This window comes from Seriola lalandi, unplaced genomic scaffold (genome assembly GCF_002814215.2).
Source record: "Seriola lalandi dorsalis isolate HSWRI2012SDOR001 ecotype SW California unplaced genomic scaffold, Sedor1 jcf7180002054576, whole genome shotgun sequence".
In the NCBI taxonomy this organism is placed as follows: Eukaryota; Metazoa; Chordata; class Actinopteri; order Carangiformes; family Carangidae; genus Seriola; species Seriola lalandi.
Window position 1 is genome coordinate 1498297 of NW_019525129.1, and position 24403 is coordinate 1522699.

The following is a 24403-nucleotide window of genomic DNA, read 5'->3' on the forward strand; positions in this document are numbered from 1 at the left end:
GTGAGAGTTTAATATGTTTTAGTCAACCAGGGAGGAAATGTTCAGGTATATAGGCTACATATAAATAGTGTACTTAAGTGTACTTCCTACTTCTTCCTCCTCTTTACTATGTTGAAGCATTCTGAAACAATTATAGTATACAGTTACTGTACCTTTCTAAATTTCCCCTTTTTCCTTCTTTCATTTTTTTGTCCATTTATATATATATTCGATTCTATTTTTCCATATATAAAAACAATATAAAAGATTTGGAAAAAGAAAAAATGAATTAAAACCGGAAATGTCAAGGAGAGACTTTCCACACTCAAATAAAAAAACTGGAAGGTATAAATGGTCTATGATTTGAATACCTTTCAACTACTTAGACTATGAGTTTACAAGAACAGTAATTTTTCTGTATGAAGATAGTGAATCTATGAATGTATCCTGCTGACAAAACAAACAAACAAACAAACAAACAAACAAACAAACAAACAAACAAACAAACAAACAAACAAACAAACAAACAAACCATAGGAAGAGACTGTTCAAACACACAGTACGGATTCTGTCTTAGGGTGGATTTCTTCCTCGCGTCTGCGACCTCGGGATCTTTTCCTGTGAGAACGTGCCCCCAAATCTGATTGGACGAAGCGTGGCCGACGCCTTCTGTGGAGCAGCCAATGGTTGGGTCGGTCGGGACCGGTTCCTATACATCCTTTTACTTGATCCAGAGGGTCTACTCGCCCTGTTGTCCTATCCTTCAGGCGGAATCGTAGCTGGTATTCAAGGGGAAAAAAAACAAACCACTCGTGCCGTGGAGCCCAGCGAGCCTAGCGAGCCTCATAGTCCTCAGAGCCAGCAGCCGATTGTGTTTAAGGTCTTGTCCTAAGTGTTTTAACCGTCATAAGAAGAAACTAGGATGGATCCGCTGGTAGCTGCGATTGACCAGGGCACGAGCTCAACGAGGTTTCTGGTGAGTGACCTGGTGGAGTCGACTACACGTTAACGTACAAGTCACACAGACTGAGCGGTCTTTATTCAGGAAACGTCTGCGTTTTTACTTTAATTTGACGTGTGCTTTTTTATTTTAACGAATAGTTGATAAGAAATTAAGAAAAAACACTTCTTAGACGTTGAAATTAGAGTTTACGGTAACGTAAATAACGCACGGTTAGTTAGCTTACAGCTACACACAGCGACGCTAACTAACAGAGTGCTGTGTCGTCATTCTGTTTTAGTCCTCAACTTTTGCTTTTATTAATTTATACTACAAATAAAAGACATTTCATGAGCGAATTAAGTTATAAACCCTGAACCTCGTCCGTGGAAGCGCCACTACTGGTAAACGAGCACATTGCATGAGAATAGCTTATGTTAAAGTTTACCATGTTAGGTTTAACTGCATTTTCAGTAGCAAATTCTATTCTCCTAATTTTATATCACCAAAACGTGTATATTAGTAATGAAAACTAGACATTACATGATAAAATATAATAATAAAATTGCCTTTTTCAACTAATTGTCAAACAAAAAACAGAATTGTATAGTCATTTCCTCAAAGATAATACAAATAATGAAAAACTGGTTCAATTAAACACAGATTAAAGTATTTCAATTTATTTACATTAACATTTACTTGGTTTATTTCATGAAATTATTGTTTTGCTGGCAATATAGACAATGCGATCTACAGTACAACTGTACACTGCAGTTTATTCTAGACAAATTGACTCTCCTGTCACAGCAACTCACTATGTTACAATATAAGTTAACATTATAACAATGCATTGCAGTGGTGATGAAGTGATTTGCAGTGGTGTTGAAATGTTAATCACATGGGTATTGTTTACAAACACTGAAATGATTATTGAAATGCCAATCTATTTTTTTTGTCTTGTGCACAGTCATATTGGATGATAGTTAAAAAAAGACAACAAAGCCTCATTAAAGCCACTTTAAAGCAAATTAACTTAAATGCAGGCTGCAGCCTTGTGAAATTCTCCATTGTTTTGTCTATGTCATACTATTCACCAGCAAAGAGCCTCATTTCCATAATATCATCCCAGTCCTTCTCTATGTACATTCTCTCTTATATGTGTTCATGCTACAAATATGACTTTAAAGGTTATCTTTGCGCTGCGAGGAAACGCATCAGATTTTTCTGTTTATTTTTGCTGTTGAACAAAATGAATCCTGTTCAGTGGTCCGTTGTGAATAAAGTCCTCAAGTAGGTCAGCTGGAAGAGTCTTGGCACAAAACAGATAGAAAGGATTTCAGACACCTCAGTAGATCTGGTTAAAGGTTATTGTAAAATATATCAGCTTTTCAACAAAATATATAAGCTGTTTATATCCCAGATTTGTTTACATCAGTAATGTTTGTAACCAACCAACCATGATCCACTGAGAAATGCTCAAAGGTGCATTTTCCATCTTCACCTCCATCTTTTTCATCATGCTTAAAATACTTTGAAAGTACATGGTCAGAAAGTATGGATGTTCGCAGCACCTAGGTGCCATCACTTTGCTCTGGATGTTTTCTTAATTAGAGACCAGCTCTTTCCAAAGGGCCTTTGACTGTTTGTGGGGCCCCTGGCTGAAAGTTTATCTGCTGACACGTAGGTCAAGCACAGATTAGATTCTGACCAGAAGTTAAACTTTAACCTAAGAAAGCTGTGTTTGAGCTTCTTTGCAACTCCGCCCATGCTATGAAAAATTAATGTGTCTTTTGTCATAGATGACAATGATGATGATGATGATGACGATGATGATTAAGCATTTATCAATGTTAAAATAATTGCTCAACGTAACTGAAGCTCCTCCAATCTGTTTCGCAACAAATTACCTGCAATTTCATAAACCGTCCCTAATATTTAAAAAAATATATGATAGTGTCAGAAAGATGATCTTGACTTTTAGCTAACCTATGCAGTCTAAATACAGTGACACCACCAACGGTGATGATTAAAAACTTACAACAGTGAGTTAACCCCTGACATTTGTCACAGGCTCAGGTCATATTTGTTTCAGGATAACTGAATTAGTCTTTATTTCCTCTCCCCATACATTTGAAGTTTATTGTGTCCACTTCCTGTCCATGCTCACACACTTACACACACCTACTGTCAGTCACGTCTGCATGCTGAATTGTTTAAATTTTGTAATCTTTTTGAGCAATCCTGTAATGTGACGTCAGTAAACTGTGGTTCTTTTGTATTTGATTTGTCACTTCACTTGAGCAATGAAGTATCTGATCTGAGACGGTGGAAGTCGGAATAAAATTTTTGCCTCCTGTCAACACACTGACTAGTTTTCCTGTCTTTTGCTGATGTTTGGAGATAAGCTGCTTTCTGTGCCAAAACTGAGATGGTTTGACAGGGAAACTGTTTGAGTGAGGTCTATGGGTGATGTTGAGAAACTGTCATTTCATTTGGAAGGAGAAAGCAGTTTTTCAGAATGTAGTTTGAGCACCATAAGCAACAGACTGCTCCACACAGCTGGAGTGAGTAACAAAACTTGAAATAGACTTTGGATGTTTGTGGTGCAGTTTTGAACTAAAACAGCGTCAGAGGTTACACTTTAACTAGTCATACGGTCTGTCCTCATGAAGGTGTGGGGAGGATCCTGTATCTTGTGCAACTGCGTAACTTCAACTGAATGTTACCTCTCTTCTGTTAGTGTCAGTGTGTAGCCTGCGTATGTCCATGTCTGATCAGCCTTCCAAGCTGGCTTTTTAAGAGAATCATAAAGAGTTAAAAGTTGCAGTGTGGTTCAAGACTGCTTGTGGGTCATGTGTTCCTCAAGGTTACTGCTTCCTTGTTTTTCCTAGTGCAGTATATGCTGTGTTGAAATGTCTGTATCTGAATTGTAGGCCTGTACTGTGTAGACAGGAGAGTAGTGCTACAGAGAGGTTCATCCTATTACTTAATCAGAAGAAATGCTGACTTCTGTCTGATTGAAGGTTATGACGAATATGCTGCTGCATGTTAATTCCTTCCTGCTCTGTAATAGAGAGCCACTGTGTATTTCTACTATCCCTGGCAACACCCAAGGGTGATGTTCCTGCTGGGTACTGGATGAAATCCAGCCAGAGCTGATGGCCATCTTTCCACCCTATGTCTGTGTCACAAGATAGCACTGGAAAAATAAATCATCCCCTCATCACTCCACTCTAGTGTTGTGCCAAATTCTATTTTGTCTTACAAAGATAAATCCATGTTCTGCCACTTTCCTTGCTGTGTACCTAATCTTGGCCTCTTATGAACTCTGTTTCTCCACAGGTGTTCAATGCAAAAACAGCCAAACTGATCAGTCACCATCAAGTAGAAATCAACCAGAGTTTCCCCAAGGAGGGGTGAGTTCCTGGACCTTTATTATAATACAATATTTTTAGATGCTGGGCTGCTAAGATACCACATTCTCCTTGTATACAGTGTAGATGGATGCTTACTTGCTTATTTTGAGATTCAGAATTTTAGCTCTCACGTAAAGCTTTGAAAAGGGCAGAAAATAAACTGCACACAGAGAAATATTAAAAAAAATTGAGGTTCAAATCCATACTGCAGATTACAGTTGCTTCCTCATGTTTACTGGGTTACTCTCTTTTTTTGACATGTGTAATATAACTGAGTCTAAGGTCCAGCTCTTATTTTATTGTACCCTTGAAAGCTGGTTTGATTGGTACATATTTAGATGTAGCTGTCTACTCCATTTAAAGTGTGTTTGATGAACACCCTGTACAAAGTACCAGAGGCCATATGCTGTACAGCATTTGGTGCAACCTGTTGTTGTTTAGGTCAGAAATACTCTGTAAATCACACATATTGCTTGTAAATGAAGCAACTTACAATTGAGCAAATCCAAGGTCCATGCATTCTTTTACTGTTGTTTTTTGTTTTGCTATAGAAACCATAACTAGATGTAAACCTTGAATGTTTTTGTCTCTGTGCACATATCCTGAAGAGCAGAGTGATCATTTAGCTCATGACAAATCATCCACAGGAGCTGCTGTTAAATTTACTCTACCTAACTTACATTCTCAGAAAGATTAGAACTATCAACAGTTTCCACCACAGACATTTTACTAATACATCATAGCCTTGTGATGTGTAGAGAAAAGATATCAACAAATACACTGTATATAGATAATTTTGTTTACATTTTCTGGACCAAGTACAAAACTGAAATGTGTTTGTGTCTGTGCACACATGAGGGGTTTTGTGTGTTTATATTCCTGTATGTGTTTTTCAATCAGCTGGGTGGAGGAAGACCCCAAGGAGATAATGCAGTCTGTGTATGAGTGCATGGAGAGGACTTGTGAGAAACTGTGTCAACTTAACATTGACGTCTCCAACATAAAAGGTGGGACACTGCTCATACACACGCTGATATCCAGGACTGTGTGCCCTAACTGGGGGTGGATGTGTGTTGACCACACCCACGCCTGTAGCTGGATGAGAAAGCTAAAACCAACTGTTAACCGCACCTAACGGAGATGAATAGGTGGGAGTGGGGGTTTTATTGACATTTATGTTGTTATATTGTTGTTTGTTTTCTTAGCGGTGGGAGTGACCAATCAGAGAGAGACAACCCTGGTGTGGGACAAAGAGACCGGAGAGCCACTCTACAATGCCATTGGTACGTCTATTAGACATCCAAATGACAAAGTATCATTGCCTAAATAGTTACAGTTAAGAGCCTTCAGACACACTTTGTAATGAAGTACATCACATGTCTTCATGTACAAACTTCTATCAGACACACACACCTCTTCCTAACATCTTTAACGGAACCAGTAAGATTATGTCATCTGGGAAACAGCACAGCACATGACTTGGTTGCATCAGATTTTAGTGTCCTGTGTCATATCTGTCCCTGTCCCACCACCTACCACCCCATGTGACTTTGAGTCAGTGTGGGAGCAGAGCACATGCTGTCACCGCCCTCTCACTCCTTGTGTTCTAATATTACTGGCAAAGACAGGCTTTCATTCATACGCCCCAGGCCTTCAGTTTTAGCCTGATAGGCTAGTTTGTCTGTAAGCAGTTCAGACTGCTATTTGGATGGAATGTGTTGGGGGAGGGTTGTAAGCCTTTTAGTGGTTACAGCGATTCTTTAACAGGTAAAAATATCCAGTTATCTACTTTGAAGCCACCGTGTGTTTAAAAAATGAGATTTTGAAATCATCATAATTACTATGATGGAAGATTGTGTTTGTAGGATATTGAGACAATCTAGATGAAATTGGTGCAACGTCTGTTTTGCTTCTAAGGATTGACAAATATTTGGCTTAAACTGTCAAATACTTCAGCTTCTCCGATTTGAAAACTGAACTTTGTGTTTTCGACTGTTGGTTGGACAAAAGAAGACATTTGAAGATGTCACCTTGGGAAAATGTGATTGACATTGTGCACTGTGATTGATAGATTAATTGAAAAAATAACCAACAGATTAATCCATAATGAAAATAATCTTGACAGCCGTAAATCCATCCAAGATTTGTCAAGACAGTTAACTCTGAACCACAAATGTCAACCTTGTGGTGGTACTAGAGGAAAGGTCAGGGGATCACCAAAATCAGGAGGCAAAATACTATCCTGTTGATAATTCAGTCTGGACTGAAGTGGTGGACTGACCAGTTGATCAACAGACCAACTAGCAGCATCAAGCTTAGCAGGGTATTCCAGACGTCCAAGCTCCTCACCGTGTCTCTAAGGCTGAGCCCAGACATCATACGGAGGAAACTTGTTTCAACCGCTTGTGTACACAATCTTATTCTTTTGGTCACTACCCAGAGCTTGTGACCATAGGTGAGAGTTGGAACATAGATCAAGCTCAGCTCTCACTTCACAACAAAGGTCCGGTACAATTAGGTCCGGTGCATTATTGTTGACGCCGCACCAATCCACCTGTCCATCTCACACTCTATTTTACCATCACTCGTGAATAAGAGCCCCGGATACTTTCACTTGGGGCAAATCCGGCTCAACCCAGAGAGGACAATCCACATTTTCATGAAGAGAACCATGGCCTCAGAAATGGGGGTGCTGACTCTCATACTGGTTGTTCTACACTCGGCTACAAACCGCCCCAGTGCACACTGAAGTCTGATGAAGCCAACAGCACCACATCATCTCCAAAGAGCAAAGATGCAATTCAGAGGTTCCCAAACCGGACACTCTACCTACCCTGGTTGTGCCTTGAGATCCTGAATATCACAAACAGGATCAGATATGAGACAACCTTGGTGGAGTCAAACACCCACTGAAAATGTGTTGACTTGCTGAGTTCACCCTCGGTACATGTTTGGGTTTCCCAGGTGTGTCCAGCAGCCTTCCACGCCATCTGATCCAACTCAACACCAGGTCCATGATAAGCTGACAGCTCTGCCCCTCTCTTCACCCAAATGTCCATGACATGACATATGGCCACAGATCTGATCAATCATTTATCTTTGTGGATGGAAGGTGTTCTAGTACCAGTTACATTTATTAACCACCTTATGCTCGAACATGGTGTTCGCTATGGCTAATCTATGACTAGAACAGAAGACCAATAACAAAATACCGCTCCGGTTCAGATCAGGCAGACTTTTCCACCCAGTTATATCCCTCCAGGTTTCAGGGTCATCAACTGCAGACTCCCCACGTGGAGACATTTCCAGGACTTCACCAAGAGACTCCACGAAGGCTGGGTACTCTGAGCTGCTGTTTGGTGCATGAGCACAACAGCCAGAGCCTTCCCATCCGCAATTTGCAGTCGCATAGAGGCCCTTGTGCTCCAGGGAAAACTACAAAACAGTGGAGCTTAGCTGGGGGCTTGTGAATATCCTATCCTACTGAAATTGTTAGTGATGTTTTTCTTTCATTTGCTTCAGGTCTCTAAGAATGGAGGTAAATAAAGTGGCTTTGTCAAATTGTCTGAGCAAATTGCATTGCAATTTTGACTTCATTCACAATACTTATTTTAAAGTCTGCTGAAATATTTTACAGTTGCACATGGACATCTTTTATTTTTGGATCAAAGAAGTACAGAATTTTCTATGTGTAAGCCGTTGCTCTCTGCCCGGTCTGCAGTTTGGTTGGACCTGCGCACACAGTCAACGGTGGAGAGGCTCATCAACAAAGCTCCCGGCCGAGACAAGAACCACCTCAAGGTGAGTGATGATGGACAACCCCTTCATTGTTATTTTTTTTGTTTGTTTTTAATTCTTTCAGATGTTTTGATTCGGGCTGCATTGTCTACAAGACAAATACAAACATCACAAGCAGCTATACTGTAGATAATCTATATATCAATAAATGGAATCCTGTGACAAGGGTTCAGTAAAATTGAACTGTGTCAGTCGTCAACTTTCTGATGTTTGTGTATCTTCTGGTTGAGTTTTTTCTTTGGTAAAAATGAGCATTGTTCTCATGGTCAACCTAACAAACCCTCTCATCTGTATTTCTCCTGTCCTCATCCCTCCAGCACAAGACAGGCCTTCCCATCAGCACCTACTTCAGTGCGGTGAAGCTGCGTTGGCTTCTGGACAATGTGGATGAAGTGCGACAGGCAGTGCTGAGCGAGCGAGCCATGTTCGGCACAGTGGACTCCTGGATCATCTGGGTAAGATCTGTTTAAAACCTGCAACAGTGCACCCCATTAATTTATTTATTTTTATATGTGAATCCACTACACCTAGTCCATTGTTATTTTTCCTCAGTGCCTGACGGGGGGCAGGAAGGGAGGGGTCCACTGTACAGATGTGTCCAACGCCAGTCGCACCATGCTCTTCAACATTCACACCATGGACTGGGATCCTGAACTGTGCAGGTAAACAAACACATGTAAAAATACATAATGAACCATCAGAACTACTGTATTTAATACATCTGGTAGGCCTTGAGGATACACACAGTGAGTTTCTGTGAGGAATACTGACTGCGTTGGTTCACAAGAATACCCCACAGGGTAACTTTAACTTTCAGCTTACAGTGATGGTGACGTTACAGTACATCCACACTCAAACTCCCTTCAATTAGTCCCTGTTTCATTTCCAAATTATTCTACTTATTCAAACCACTGCCCAAACACAGTCTGTACTGAACTGTGTCAGTTCAGTTAAAAGATTCTTTCCAGACTGTTAATGTCTTGAAAGTGCTAATTGTTGCATGCATGTAAACAGTAGAGTCACTCGTGTTTTTTGTACAATATAACCTCTGCATTATGTCTGATTGCTGTGCTTTTAGGTACTTTGACGTCCCCATGGAAATCCTCCCCAAAGTAAAAAGCTCCTCTGAGATATACGGCTGCATGGTAAGATCTTATAAACAGAGTTTTGTCTTTGTATACTGTATGTGCATGTTTTCATATGTACATGTGTCTGTTCTGTGTTCCTGTGATACTGTTTGTGTTTTGAGATGGACCTGACCCACATGTCTCTTTTAGCTCATTCAAGAGCCGTAACTCTAAACTCAGGATAACTATAGTCATAAAATATTCTAGTGAATGGTCTCCTGATATATCATAATCACTGTAATGGCCATATAAGTTGATAAGATGCAGTGTGTAAGTCATCAGAATAACAGTTAATGTAGTGATAAAAGATGGTGAGATTGCAAAGGATTTGCAGTGAAAATGTTAGTCCTTTTGAACAGGGCAGAAGAAGTATGTTTAAACTGGAAGACAGTCTCATTAAGAGGATTTTAAAAAATCACAATCTATGAAGAATGAGATAAAGTGTGTAAAAAGCCAAGACGGCAATGGGCTGTTTTTTTTGTTGTTTTTTTTTTTTAAAAGATGAATACTGTTTTGTCCACAGTTTTATGCACAAGCTTAATGCATTGATGTTGCATAATGTAACATATTTGTGATTTACTATTATTCCACATGCTGCATAGATATGTCAAAATTTTTATTGAGCATGCATTGCATTGTTTGGTAATACTGGATCGTTTGATAGCCGCTTTCACAGATTCATGCAACCCTGAACTTTTCTAGTTATTAGCCATAGGAGCTCCACGCAAAAAGTCTGTATCATGTCCAATTGAGCCTATAAGTGAATAGAGGCAGTCATTGTCCAGAGAATTGACAGTGAATGTGTTGGCAAGTTGATGATACCATTTCTCCTGCAAAGTGAATGGAGTATTTCCAGTAGCCGTGTGCTGCATGTGTGACTCAGGACAGTGTCTAGAGAATCAGGTCCAGATCCATCGGCCCATATGTGAAAACGGCTCACAGTTAAGATTATGTAAACTGTGGTCTCACCCTGATACATGACCTGATAAGATTCCCTGTTAACCCGGCAAGTGGTGTGATTAGAGAACAGATACAGATGCTGTACTGATAGATGAGCCTTTAATCCACCTAACTGTATTATGAAATACCATTTTAGGAGTCCATGGGTTCTTTTATCACATGTCTTTGTTTGTCTATGCTCATATCTTATCTCTTGTTATTTGGTATTAAACCTTTTTTATGCACCATGCACTTTACCCTGCGGTCCAGAGGTCAGCAACACGGCAGCTTGTTGTTGTTTATTTTCCTCATGTAATGGCTCAGATTTATTTTTGTCTTGTCTCAGAATATATAATTTGTTATTCACTATTAGGAAGCCTCCACTCACATCCTCCATATCTACTGTATCTTTTAATGGTACCCTTTTTATACCTGAGTAAATGAAAGTATGAGAGGATAAAGGTTCTTTAGATGTTACTACTCTTGCTTCACTGTGCAGTATTATCTTAATGTTTGTAACAGCACATTTTAGTGGAAGAGCTGAAACTGTCAAATTCAATCAAATATAGACACGTGTAAACAAACAGTGCTTCTGCAGAGTTGGTCAGTGTTTAACTGATGATGTGTGAAGATGTTGCAGCTGTTCAGGTGATAACATTCACATCATAACCTGTGTGCATCCCGTGACGTACTTAGTAACATAATCAGTTTCCCATTAGGTCATAAAAATCCCTGCCCTCACTTTGATGATCTTTTCCTGTTTATTCACTGGAAGTCCTCGACCATCATGTTTGACATTTGCATTGATAATGGAATGATTATTGAAAATTTGGCTACAAACAGGTATTTGCCTATAACCCAACAGTCACATGTCCTGTTGAGGTCTCTCATTAGCCAACTGTGATATTTAACACCTTGCTTGATTCAAATGTTTTAGATGTAAACACACTTGTTTACTCTAGTTGTGTGTTTGGTGAGTTGAGTCAGTGTTATCCTGCGGTCATCCAGAATCTAAACATGTCTGTTTCTTTCCTCTAACCAGAAATCAAGCTCTCTAGCAGGAGTCCCGATCTCTGGGGTAAGGGCTTTTTGAATGTTATGTAACTTTATTTGAATAGGGACATCTGTCTTTGTTTAATGCTGAGGCTGCTGCTAGGCTGAAGTTTGTATGTGGCTTTCCTCCAGACCTTTCAGAGTGACAAATCTTCCACTACAGCTCCACCACCAATACTTCAGCTTGATGGTTATTACCCTATGACAGATGTGGTGTTGGTGCATATGTCAGCCTGTTTTCCTATAATTGTGGGGCCAGAAAAACAGGGGCCCAACAGCTTTGTGGGGACCAAAATGCTGGACCCCACAAGTTTAAATGGCTGTTTGCGGGTTAAAACTTGGTTTTAGGGTTTGGGTTAGACATTCAGTTGTGATGGTTAAGTTTCAGGGTTACGGGTCTATGTATTATGTCAGTGACGGGACCAACTAATATAGTAAATGCATACATGGATAGTCAAAACATTCAGCCCTCTAACAGTGACCTCATGTCTTTCAGTGTCTCGGCGACCAGTCGGCTGCTCTGGTTGGTCAGATGTGCTTCACAGAGGGTCAGGCCAAAAACACGTAAGTCTGCCATTTTCTTCAGTCCACTTCCTGCTGCAGTGAACGCTACAGCTACAGGCTATAGTAGTTCTGACACTTTTTTGTGCTGTTTAAGTGGTTGAATGGATGGAAGATGGCACCTGGCCAGAGCAGTTGGAGTTCCAGCATTACATAACATTAAAGGCAGTTTGATCAGTGTTGCCAAGTACTTCCTCTGGAAGTAAGATGAATCCTGCTGGAAGAGCTGCAAGATGTTGTTAGATAACATCACATGTTATTTTGCATGCACATCATAATGCACTAAACCGAGTCTTACTAGCTTAATTAGCTGTTTTGCTTTTTCAAGCTGAGGTCATCTCATTAACGTGCATCTAAATCTGCCTCTGATTTCAAGACACTGGAACAAAGTCACTCTAGTAAACTCTCTGCTTTACAAGAGCAAAGCCCTCTCTGTACTCTGCTTCCTGTAACCACACACACATTCATGTATGTCTCTGTGTGGCTGCGGATTGGTGGTCTGAACGTGCTGCTGCTTTCCCATCGCTCACTGAACACAGTCCGTCCAGAGAGCTGCAGCAACATCAGAGTTACTGAGAAATATTAAAGTTGTCAAAATTAGTGAGAAACATGTTTAAATCCCCATCATACACACAGTTAGGGGAGGTTTGGAGATTGAAGATAGAAGCTGTTAGCTTTGTGGAAAATGGGAAAATGAGAGTTAAATATTTGTCATCAGTTATTCACTCATTGGTCTCTAATCTTGGTCTGTTCTTGTCATGTGAAGGTATGGCACTGGCTGCTTCCTGCTCAGAAACACAGGGACCAAGGTGGGATATTGAGCTCAAGAATAATACTGCACAGGATTAACATTGTAAACTCAATCATGTCCTCTGTTGTGATGTTACTTGTGTGTAATGCTCTTTCCTCTGTGTTAGCCTGTTATGTCTGACCATGGCCTGCTGACCACAGTGGCATACAAACTAGGAAAAGACGAGCCTGCCTGCTACGCACTGGAGGTGTGTGAGAAGTTTCTTTTCCTAAATTCAGCTCCACCTTGCAGTTCAGTCCTCCTTTGTGTGTGCGCCCTAGTTTGTGATTCATCCCGGTTCTTTGTTGTGATCTGGGTCTGATGTTTTTCTTCCTCAGGGCTCAGTGGCCATCGCAGGGGCAGTGGTACGGTGGCTGAAGGACAACATGGGCATTGTGCAGTCATCCTCAGAGATCGGTATTTACACCGCAGCATCTCACCTGCTCTAATGTGAAATTCAGGACTTACTGATTGACCAAATGCAGTCACGTTTCTTTAAAATCTTAAAGACGTTTTGATGTTTATAATGTAGAGAAAATACATTTGTCTTCAACTCTCCCTCTGTCCTTCATCATCCTCTCATTCCAGAGATACTAGCAGCTGCAGCAGGGACGTCGTACGGATGTTACTTTGTGCCGGCTTTCTCTGGACTCTATGCCCCCTACTGGGAGCCTAGTGCAAGAGGGTGAGAGCACCAGCTGTTAAAACATCTGAACTATCAACTATTATTTAACCCTGAAACAAGGAGAAAAAGAGACTCACTTGATTCCAGGATGTCTCTCTTCTTGTATAGATTCTTAGTTCTCGCTGTTATGACAGTATTGAAGTTAGTATAATAAATTCAATTTACTTTCTCTGTGTTTCCAGCATCATCTGTGGTCTCACTCAGTTCACTAACAGGAACCACTTGGCTTTTGCTGCTCTGGAGGCCGTCTGTTTTCAGACCAGAGAGGTGAGCACCATCTCCTCTCTGCTTTACATGTGATCTCTCTTCTTACCTTGAAGCTGGGGTGATGGGATTGTCTGTTATCAGTTTGTGTTGAAGTGACTGCTACATATGTGTTTGTCAGATCCTCGATGCGATGAACCTGGACAGCGGCGTCCCTCTGACGCAGCTGCAGGTGGACGGAGGCATGACGTCCAACAGATTACTGATGCAGCTGCAAGCCGACATCCTCTGCATCCCCGTAGGTAAGAGGACTCTGAGAAGACATGTCCCACACATGTCCTCATACACTGAGACATGGACATACAATATATACATATGTATTAATCAATGATTTTTATCTTCTGTCATTTAAGATACAGGCTTGAAACACAGCAAAGAATATACATAAATAAACACTTTGCTTTTCATTGTATCTGTGTCAAGGTCACAAGTGAAGCAAACAGCTTCACAAAAGTTGTTTTGTTGCGCAAACAACTATGAAGTTTTGAAATCTGTTTTGTCAGTATGCACTGACATGGACTTTATACCTTTAGTCTTCCCTGACTTTTGTCCCATTTAAACACAAACACACAGAAACGGGGTAAGAGGAGCGCAAATTTACATGTGTGTACTTACCTGTGTTCCCCTGAACATTACATCTAAACAAGGTCCACATTTATCCATATTTGCAGACACCAGTTACAACTGCTGCATTCTGTTTATTAGAATACTTTACAAATCATAGGTGTTTAAGTGGAAGATGAATCCAGGCCAGTTAGATCTGGAACAGTTTCCCTTATCTGCTGCATAAAACATTTTTCAGTAAATGAAATGATTAAATGTTCACTTTGACATTTTGAATTTTAAGGACAGGGACTCGGTTGTTAAGAAGTTTTGTTTCTAATTTAAAATTTGAATGTGTTTCTGCGTGTGTGCCTCCGTCTCATGTCATTGTAGTGCGACCCAGCATGTCAGAGACCACAGCTCTGGGTGCAGCCATGGCAGCGGGGGCAGCAGAGGGGGTGGAAGTGTGGAGCTTGAGCCCTGGTCACCTCCCACATGTTACCTCTGAGAAATATGAACCTCAGATCAACTGTGACGGTAAGAGAACCAGACAGAAAACACACACTGTCTAACCAAAGATCCTCTAACAGAAGATACCGCATTACAGGCAGTGGTATGAAATGGGACACAGTTCCGTTCTCCTAAGTGGGCGTTGTCCCCCAGCCCCTCCCTCAAGCCAAGACAACCGGCATGAAATGTGACAGTAGCTAATATTAAAATCTGTCCCTGTCTAGACTTACCTCTCTGCATCCTTTGGGAAAGAAAAGACAGATCTGTTTTTCTTGTTATTACAGCCTGTTGCTGCACAAAGCTCGGGCGTTTTTAACACTAACTGATGGATTACTTGTCCTCGCCAAAAGAATACAACAACAGATGATACAACCCGGATACAGTACAAATTTGCGCCTTTTTTGCCGCTGTTTTTTATCTACTAACGACATCTGATCAGCCCAGTACAAAGTCATGTCAGTGACAGTCAAAGTTTTGTTTAAGGTTTAAAGTTTAATCCATGGTTTGAAAATAAACCAATCAAAAATAAATGGCGCTGACACAGAGGCAGGTCTCCAATAAAGTTAATCTTCTCCTGATCTGTTGATCTGAAAAATGTCATTTTGACGTCAGAATGTTCTGAAGACGTGACGCTTGTGAGAACTGGGTCCAATATTTATTTCAGTGACTATGGAGCGAAAGAATCGGTGACAATCTGTGATCTTGTTCACTTCGCCCATATGAATGAATACACTCAGACCTGCTGCTGGTTTCCTAAAGGGGCGGGGAGGTGGAGAAGCCCACGTCACACAGATACAGGAAATAATCGGAACTGAAGCGTCTCAGTTTCTCTACTGACTACTCTACTCACCTCAGTTTGATTTGCTGCCATCTAGTGGACATGACTGTTACAACAGCAGATCACCTGAACCTGTTTGTGTGTGTCTTCATCACAGAGAGTGAGTTCCGCTTCGCTAGATGGAAGAAGGCCGTTCAGAAAGCCATGAACTGGGAGACGTCAGAGCCCTGCTGCAATTCCAACGGTACGTCAATGTTGATTTCTTAACGGAGACACTGAAATCAGAAGTTACTCCAGCTGTTTCCTGTTTTATCAGTGACATAGCTGTGACTTGTTTGTGACTGTGATCCACCTCGGATGCTCTCTCTCTCATTTACCGACAGGTTTAGGAAAGAAGATTAATGGTGCTCCCTGGGGGGTTCCTCCCACCCCTCCCCCCACCAGAGTGGACCCATAAGGTCCGACATTTACTGCTGCATGCCATGTGTGAACTTTTGAAGTGCTGCGATACTAACTTCTTTGTACTGTGACGGGGTTGACTGTGGCATGGTCACATTTCTAGGCATCACTAACAAAGTGTGTGGAAGGGTTTGACTGACAGAGTTTTCATAAGTGATGGAGATATTTTAGCCTCTGAAAACAGTCGCTCCATCAGTGCACACGGATGAATGAGGGTCTTTTAGGATCAGCACCTTCTTTATGAGGAAAAATTATCCAACTTACCTGTTAAAGGTGAATAATTCTGTTTTTGAATGAACTAAATTACTTAAAATACTAATTGAAAAAATTCAGTAAATGTAAAAAAAAAAAGAAAAAAAAATCCATAAATTATCAGCTGTGGATGACATTATCATCAAATGAATCAACTCTGTATCAGTTCAGCCCTGTTGTTTATATTGTATGGGTTTGCATGTTACTGTATTTATTACTTTTCCCACTTTCCTCCTGCTGACAGTAGAGACTGTTGCTCTGTCATTAGTTTAGCTGCAGTTTAAGACAAGTTTAAACCTGGATTAAAATCAAGTGGTAACTATCTCAGAAACCCAGTTTCTGTGTCCTGTAGAAATCATTTAAACACCACTAGAGCTCACTGTATCTGAGACTTAACTCTACTACAGAAGAAAGATTAAAGAGAGGTTTACAGGTCTGTATTACTCTGATCTTTATTGTGTCAGAATACAATATTGTGCAATCAGCAATAAGTTAAGTCAAATGTTAAATGCATCAAAAATGCAGCTAACATGAGAAAGATCCAACCAGTTTGGACATAAAAAGTGCTGAACTTCAGTGTTTGGTTGCTTGAACTTGCTAGAAGCCTTGGTGCAGAAAAATGTGTTCGAAGATGACAGATTCAAACTAAATTTGAAGGATCTTAAAGTGAACTTAACAAAGAGTTACAGATATGTTCTTTGCATGTAGTGTTTGCTGCTACAGCCCATAACTATTTAAATAATGAACTGCAATAATCGATGCAGGAGGAGACGACGGCATAACCAGTGTCAGGGAAGAGGATGTAATATAAACTAAAATATTAAAGCCTGGTGATTGCTGCTACTATGAAAAGGAGATGGAATTTAGGATAAAATATTATTTTGTTTGATAGTTCATCTCAGGATCGTTTATTTCTTTTCATATTTACATGGATCAGAGATAGAGGTAAAGATAACATTACCGTAGCCTCCAAGTAAAAAAAAAAGTTGTGTCTAAGATGATGTCTGTAGGTCAGTGTCATTTAAATGTTTAGTCATTAAACATAAACAGCAAAATGTAAAATTTAAAAATTAGGGCTCAGACAGTTACAGATTTTGATGTTTCTCTGAAGTTCATGATGCATCTGATTTAGCTGCAGTTTAGCTGCGGTTGCTTGTATCTATGAAGACATTAGGTCCGGTTTAGCTCACAGCTGCACTTTAAACCCCTGCAAGGGGAACAGCAGCTTACAAGTCAGATGCTAAGTGACAGAGCAACAGCCTCACTGGGTTTACATGTTTGGTTACAAGCTGTTTCAACCCATCTTTTGGATCTAACTACTTTGCCTCCACTTTGTTCAACCAGATACAACAGTCTGCCTACTTGTCACTCTGTTTTGTGATCTAAGAATGATCTCTCTTTTTACCACAGATGAGCAGCAGTAACAAACCTGCGGTACAAGATCGTCATGGGAACAAGACTGGAAGAGGAAATGTGCTCACAGTGAATACAGAACTTGTCTGCTGCTGCATGATGGGATGTGCAGTCATCTTGAGTGATGTAGCCTTGTAGCAGTAGTATCATGGCTGTGATATCAACAGTTGAATCATCACCCTCAAGTGACCTGTGGAGCTTTTTGAAGCAACAAGGGAACCATGTTTGATGGATTTTTTTTTCTTCTTCTTCCTTTTCTGAAAAAAAGTGAAAGTGTTCTTAAACCATCCTGTAGAAACTGAATTTGCCTTCAAACTGTTAAGGGGAAATCAGGTGTTGATAGTCTGAAGTTGCACTATTGTACCTCATTACCTCTACATAGTGTTGATTTGTTTGTACTTTTGTTCTAAACTTTGGGATGTACGAGATCCAGGAAATACTGAACAGATGTTACACATGTGGAGTGGCACTATGGTTAGTGCTCAGCTCATGTCCCTTTTTAAAGCGAGGTTTGTTCTCAGAGGAACTAAAGACGGATGAAAAGAGTAAAATATAATCATGTATTCTGGATTTCTACAGTGAGCCTCAACTTTTTATTTTATGAGGGGAAAAAGTTTTGACTAAATGAATTTGAACATCAAGCTGACACTTTGCAGGCTCCCAACAGCACTTTATAATTTATCCTGTGTATGGAGAGTATGATCATGGGAGCCATGCAGGTTTCTTTTTAAAAGGGAAAAGTCTTTTTAACCTGATTGTTTTTATGAAGGGATTTTTTTAGAACATGTTACTGCTGAGGTCAGTGCTGAAACTGTGGGAGAAACCACCATCACATCAGTCCACGCATACAAAGATACGTCAATGCAACACATTCTGATTCTATATGTACTCAACAATTTTATATTCATTCAACACCTTTTTAGATCCAAGCTGTGGCACACATCTGAAGCTCACTACTTCAGAATCAAACTCCAACGTCTGGTTACTGGATTCACTTGACTTAAAAAGGATGCGTTTTACTTTGTAATGTACATAATTTTCTCAGATCTGTTGGTATACCTGCTGCTTTTCTTTGTAATTTGCTTTAGAAGATGAATAACAGGAGTTCAGAGAATGTATAGATACCGTCATAAATGTGATGAATACCTGACTTGCATAATAAAAATTAGTACATCAGCACCTCACATGGTTGATATCAAGTGATTTCATTGTAATTTACAAAGTCTTAAGTCAAAGACTGAACCATACAATATATTCAAAGATATATTAATATTCCTGACAGATGCGTTTAAGAGTCTTGTTGATCAGGTCCACATGGGACACAATTCCACAGCTTCTTCAGAAGCACACAGCCACAATGATGTTTGTTTACATTTACAAAATACTCTTACAACTTATGGGAAGAAAACTGGGTTTATAAAAGACATCTGAGGGAGACAGTTTAATTGGAGACGTGTTCTGTTCAAAGCAGGAAGTTCATAAAAAAGGTTCTTCAACATCAGTGGCGGAATCAGTCCAGGAGTCACTTCGGTTGAAGGGTTCAGCGGGAGAACTGTCTCCTGTCACTCCTTCCTTTGTTCACGTGCTTAAAGATTTTGGACTTATGCGCGTTCTTGGACTTCTGGTATCCAAACCCACCTCCACCGCCTCGCTTCTGTATCTTTACACCTTTACTGCTGTGGACGTCTGTGGAGGAAGGGGTTAAGGAAAACAATACTGATATTTTTCCCACTTAAAACTCCAGTTCTCCATGTCAACTCCACTGTATGTGTAAACTAAAGTGTTTTCCATTTTCACTGTTGTTGCACTGCATTTATTAAAAAAAAAGAAAGTTAAATTCATTATCAACCAAACCAACAGTCAGTGTGCAGTATTTGATGTGACTTCGTGTAGAACCACTACAAAGGATACTCAGATCAACATATGGAGGAACTTTGAAGCCAAATGACAGCGCCACCATCGGGAGGTTGAGGGTGCTGACGCTGTAGATCTGTTTGAGTGAGTGCGAGTCGTACGCCCGTACATACGACTTGTAAGCCTCCTGAGCCGACTTGTGGAGGTAATAGTTCTTCTCAATCAGCTTCTCCAGCTGAGGAACAACACAGTTTAACGTTAGACTAAAGCCAGCATGCTGTCTTTGCATTTTATTTTCTAACTACAAATGCTGATGTCGTTTCCTCACCTGGGACTGAATATCAGAGATTTTAGTCCAGGAAAACTCAAACTCGCTCAATGGGACCTGAACAACAGAAGACCCAACTGAATGAAACCAAATCTTACTTAAAGTCATGGAACATACACAGCTTGTTGCAACAAATGGATGGTGTCTAAACAACATATAGTTACCTTGGCCTGTTTGAGGAAGCGCAGGAAACCGAGCTCCTCTGGTCGAAGGATGAGGAGGGCGTGGCCTCTTCCATTGATGCCTCGGGCTGTTCTGCCCACTCTGTGGATGTATTCCTGTGGAGGGAAAGTAAAGCTTAAAATGATCTTCGGCAAAAGTCTTAAATAAAGTGACAATAAGTATCAATTGACACCGAAGATCTAGCCTTAAAGAGCCAAATAATTGACACTAATAAAACTGATGTTGAGGATCAGTTAAAACTGAGTGATTTACTTTTTTTAGGTTAGAAATAAACACAGTATGTATACAAAATGAGCTCTAGAAATCTTATAGTAGTCTCAGTACCTTTGGGTCATCTGGAGGATCGTACTGGACAATCCAGTCCACCTCAGGAATGTCCAGACCTCGAGCTGCCACATCTGTACACAGCAGGATGCCAGAGTCTGCGTTGCAGAACTGGAAGAAGGTGGTGGTACGTTTGGTCTGCTTCTGCTTGCCCTAGGACACGGAATGATAAGAAGAAAATTGTCTTACATCAGCTTTGCTCTGTGGATGAGGCTGTGACATCTGAACACCAGGTACAACTCATGGCTGCTGGGAGGTGGCACTTACATGGATGGCCATAACAGGTAGGTCAATGTAGTTGAGTAGCTCATAGTGGAATTTCACAGACATACAAGAAGAGAAGAAGACCATCAGCTTCTTCTTACGGTTCTTCTTCAGGAAGGTGAAGAGCAGCAGGAACCTCTTCTCTGATGGACACACCACATAACCCTGAAACACAGGAGAAGTTACTTCATGTCAGTTTAGGGAGCTAAGGACCTCTGAGACCAACACTGATACAACAGGTGTACAGTGCTAAGTACCTGCTCCAGGCCATCCACAGTAGCATTGTCTTTGTTGTCATCCACCCCGACGTAGAGGGGCTCCTTCTTCAGGGATATCCTAGCCAAGTCCTCCACCTTACGAGTCTGAGTGGCTGAGAACAGCATGGTCTGTCTCTTCTCTGGAGGAAACAAACATTAAACACAGAGTCAGACACAGAACCACGGGTCAGAGTGTTTGAGTGGTTATATGGTTTATACTGTAAACACATACTCTATTCAATTTAGTATTCCATCTATTTTTCACCATGACCACAGTTTAATGGTCATGAGAAGTACAACAGCCTGTAAAAGCTGTTATTCAGGCTGAGAGAATAACCCTGATTGGGTTTGAAACCTGTATTATAAATTGGAGATATGTACATTGAAATGCTCAACAAATAGGGTTGGTCTGATAAAACCGAGTTGCGAGCTGCATTCTGTAAATAGATCTTGTATTTTTGGATGTATTATGGACTAAAAGTCAACAACTCTCTTATAAATTTGACCATTAAAAAAAAAAAACAAAAAAAAAAAACTGTCCGGTCACAGAGGAAAGAGCCCAACAAGAACAACAAGAACAACAACACACGTACTCGGCAGCAGTTTGATGATCTGCTTCAGCTCCTCCTCGAAGCCTACCTCTAAGATACGGTCGGCCTCGTCAATAATCAGACACTGTAGGTTCTTGAACATGAACCCAGGGGTATTCTGAAAACACAACGAAGACATTTTAAAAATATTATTCTCAAAGTATTAAAACAAACACAAAAATGTTAAAAAAATAAAATAAAAAATGTATTTATAGTAGAAACACACACTAAAACAGTGACTTTGGGTTTGATGAACCAATTCTATAACATCAAGTATATCTGGATAATGAACTACCTGTGTCTGAACTCATATTTCTACACATGTACTGATTCTAAAACACTGGGAGTAATGTTGCTGCATCCTCAGCCCCTTCAGGACTCCCCCAGCTCACCTGAAGGTGGTCCAGCAGACGGCCAGGGGTGGCCACCAGGATGTTGACACCATTGGCCAGTTTTTGAGCCTCAGCTGAGCGGTTGCTGCCCCCCATGATCAAACCATAGGTGTGCACATGGTGTGTCATCAGCTCCTTCATCACACCGTAGGTTTGCATTGCCAACTCACGTGTGGGTGAAAGAATCACCACACCAGTGCCTGAAAAAAAAGGAGGAGGAAGCAATTAGGTATGGACTCATACAATGAAGATTTACAAAGCTCGGATTACACAATACAGTTTCATACATTAAAGGTGTGAAACGGGGGGGTTGATGATAAATTAACAGGATTACCATTCCTGGGCATGAATTTGAGTTTGTTGATGAGCTCTATAGACGGGATGAGGAACGCCAAGGTTTTACCACTGCCTGTCCTGGCTGCTGCCAACACGTCCCTACAGGTCAGCAAAACAGAGACAGTCACAAAATGATCCTGCTCTTAATAACCTCTTCTGGCCATCTCAAAATTTGTGATTATATTAACATTGCTAATGCTAAAACATTTGAAATTGGTATACCATTATAATACATCAATTCAAGTTTGAAATAATCCAGAAAAGTTTTCCCTCCAGACTCACCTTCCTTCCAACAGAGGGCGAATACTTTTATGCTGAATCTCAGTCATGTGTTCAAAGCCCATCTCCTTCACTGCATTCAGAGTGCTCTCACTCACCAACCCATTAAGAGAAGCGAACGACGTGTCCTCAAACGCTCCTGAAGACACAGTTAATGACAGTTATAATAATTGAAAGGCTTTCCTAAAGGCAGATTTAAGAAATTGTAAATTAAAAATAATTCTCCTGGAGAAGGAAAGATAAGCAAACATGTCCTTGCAGCTACAGCTGTCAGAAGAATCACAGGTGACCCCTCCTATAGACAACCACAAGAGTCTCTGTATGCCTTAGTTGACACCCCATTCATGATGGAAACAGTGAAAGGGCAACACATAAAGGCAACAATGCTGGATTAAGTGATTAGTTTTCAGTGAATGTGTGTCGAATAAATATTTAAGAATCAAAATGTTAGATGTTCAAACAGAAGTTGACTACTGAAGGTTACTACTGTTACAACTGTAACCTAGTTGTCCGTTTTCTGCAGTAACTGATTTCTTAAATGTCATGCGGCAAGAAACGTGATTAAATCAAACACAGTTGACAGTGGGGAAAATGTAACAGTAATAACACTGTGAAAAGTTAAGACTAAAGATCAGTATTGTATGCATCAGCATGCATAATCCAATTCAAAGTGTAAACATGGCCTTTATCGGACATTGCTGGTTTCCTTTATCTGTTAAAATAATGACCTTTTGCCATTCAAACAGTTTTATGTTAAATCCTTTCCACATTGTATGTGAGAGGAAACACTGATTAAGAACAGTAATAAGTGGGGTAATGATGATATAAAAGGATGGATTTTAAACCTTATTTTGCACTTGTATGACACTGTGGTTTATTTAATGACTATTGTGAATGTAAGTGACCTATCCAACTAACCTTGTATCAGATGATACATTTTTTCTCAATGTCTTTTCAGACACAGAAAACAAAAATTTGTCACCTATTGTTTCCAAACCCTGCTAGAGCCTTTCCTTCAATGTGACAGCCTGACCGAGTCCAACTGTATTTTCCAAGTCATATTTTTGTTGTAACACTTATGGAAAAGTGCATTCTGGAAATGGACTTAAAAGTCAAAATAGAATGAATACATAATCTGTTTTTTTCCTTTCCATTTGATACCTTTGAACTTCTCACAGTGAACTTTTTGTAAGACATACTTGCACAGTGAGGCAAACTCACTACAGAGGCTACTGTCCAGCCATGACAGTGTCCGTCTAACTGCTTCTTATTATCTTCTGGATTCAGCTGATGAAGATCCTCACAAGTAATACAACTGCTAAAGGTTCAGATCCAATGGAAGCAGACATTTATTTGTTTAATACCTGTTAGACCAGATGGTAATTCAGGTTGATCTTCCTCTTCGCTATCTCCCTCTCCAGTTTCCTCCTCTTCGTCATCTTCATCATCATCATCATCATCATCTACACCTTCCTCTAGTTTGTCAGTAGCATCTTCATCTTCATCTGCCACTGCTGCTTCCTCCACCTCTTCCTCCTCTTCTTCGTCTTCTTTCACCGTTTTGGTCTTCTTCTCAGCTAGAATGGCAATTGGGACATTAATTTTATTTATCTATCAAAAAAAGGCTGTTTATTTCAAGTAGGCTGAAGCTTTTAGTTCTTACCTGGTGATTCATTTGTATCAGTCAGCTTCCGTTTTTTCTTTTTCTTCTTCTGAGCCAGGGTCTTCTCTGTGCTGGTCCCTTCCACTGGTTCCCCATTCTGCTTTTTCTGTTTCTTCTTGGGCTTCCTGTCTGCCTTACAAGCAGCTGCTGGCTTCTCACAACAGTCCTCTTCCAGCCCGTTTGAGTTTACTGACAAACACATTAAACCATAACACATTAACCACATCTGCCAGGTAATGTATGAATAACTGTTGTACGTCGTGATTAAGCTTCCTCAGAATATAAAACGTTTCTCCACCGTTATGTAAGTCAGTGTAATGTTAACATCAAGGGATTTTAATGGGAAATATCCTGCCTTTTTAAAGAATCACTCCCTTGCACTTCATTTATGTTTGACTGCGGCTACTGTTGTCCCGATCTGTGTGT

The 24403-nt window shown here is 40.4% G+C and overlaps 2 protein-coding genes, 1 long non-coding RNA gene and 1 other non-coding gene across 5 annotated transcripts; 1 reads left to right on the top strand and 3 right to left on the bottom strand.

The window, feature by feature from the left end:
- The first annotated feature begins 701 nt into the window (after positions 1 to 701).
- Positions 702 to 18686, top strand: LOC111663454 (glycerol kinase-like). 2 transcript variants are annotated; one of them, XM_023417658.2, is made up of 20 exons: positions 702 to 955; positions 4262 to 4335; positions 5236 to 5342; positions 5541 to 5618; positions 8057 to 8136; positions 8451 to 8588; positions 8686 to 8795; positions 9212 to 9278; positions 11242 to 11277; positions 11749 to 11816; positions 12580 to 12622; positions 12731 to 12811; positions 12942 to 13020; positions 13192 to 13288; positions 13471 to 13555; positions 13674 to 13794; positions 14489 to 14632; positions 15541 to 15627; positions 15767 to 15841; positions 17505 to 18686. In XM_023417658.2, exons 1-19 carry the CDS (start codon positions 902 to 904, stop codon positions 15838 to 15840), a joined length of 1623 nt encoding a protein of 540 aa, XP_023273426.1. In that variant the 5' UTR covers positions 702 to 901; the 3' UTR covers position 15841; positions 17505 to 18686. The 2 variants fall into 2 exon arrangements, with proteins under 2 accessions (XP_023273426.1, XP_023273427.1); XM_023417659.2 differs by lacking the exon at positions 15767 to 15841.
- Positions 2108 to 4251, bottom strand: LOC147818487 (uncharacterized). Its single transcript, XR_015437924.1, has 2 exons — positions 2376 to 4251; positions 2108 to 2228 (listed from the first exon to the last, which is right to left on the bottom strand). It is a non-coding gene; the product is annotated as an uncharacterized LOC147818487 (long non-coding RNA).
- Positions 18385 to 24194, bottom strand: ddx18 (DEAD (Asp-Glu-Ala-Asp) box polypeptide 18). The gene is made up of 13 exons (XM_023417633.2): positions 23978 to 24194; positions 23679 to 23891; positions 22318 to 22453; positions 22034 to 22134; positions 21700 to 21899; positions 21311 to 21425; positions 20718 to 20857; positions 20464 to 20625; positions 20197 to 20349; positions 19854 to 19967; positions 19690 to 19746; positions 19419 to 19596; positions 18385 to 19193 (listed from the first exon to the last, which is right to left on the bottom strand). The coding sequence occupies exons 1-13, from the start codon at positions 24192 to 24194 to the stop codon at positions 19048 to 19050; spliced, it is 1932 nt and encodes a 643-aa protein (XP_023273401.2). The 3' UTR covers positions 18385 to 19047.
- LOC111663465 (small nucleolar RNA SNORA13) lies at positions 22562 to 22694 on the bottom strand. The gene has a single exon (XR_002761385.1). It is a non-coding gene; the product is annotated as a small nucleolar RNA SNORA13 (small nucleolar RNA).
- Positions 24195 to 24403: the final 209 nt, after the last annotated feature.

Coding starts and splice junctions, on each gene's coding strand:
- ddx18 (XM_023417633.2), bottom strand. CDS start 24,194: ATGTGTTATGGTTTAATGTGTTTGTCAGTAAACTCAAACGGGCTGGAA. Junction 22,454..23,678: donor ATTACCATCTGGTCTAACAG/GTATTAAACAAA, acceptor CTGTGTCTTCAG/GAGCGTTTGAGGACACGTCG. Junction 20,350..20,463: donor TACCTGTTATGGCCATCCAT/GTAAGTGCCACC, acceptor TCCGTGTCCTAG/GGCAAGCAGAAGCAGACCAA.
- LOC111663454 (XM_023417658.2), top strand. CDS start 902: ATGGATCCGCTGGTAGCTGCGATTGACCAGGGCACGAGCTCAACGAGG. Junction 4,336..5,235: donor CAGAGTTTCCCCAAGGAGGG/GTGAGTTCCTGG, acceptor TTTTTCAATCAG/CTGGGTGGAGGAAGACCCCA. Junction 12,812..12,941: donor CTGCCTGCTACGCACTGGAG/GTGTGTGAGAAG, acceptor TTTCTTCCTCAG/GGCTCAGTGGCCATCGCAGG.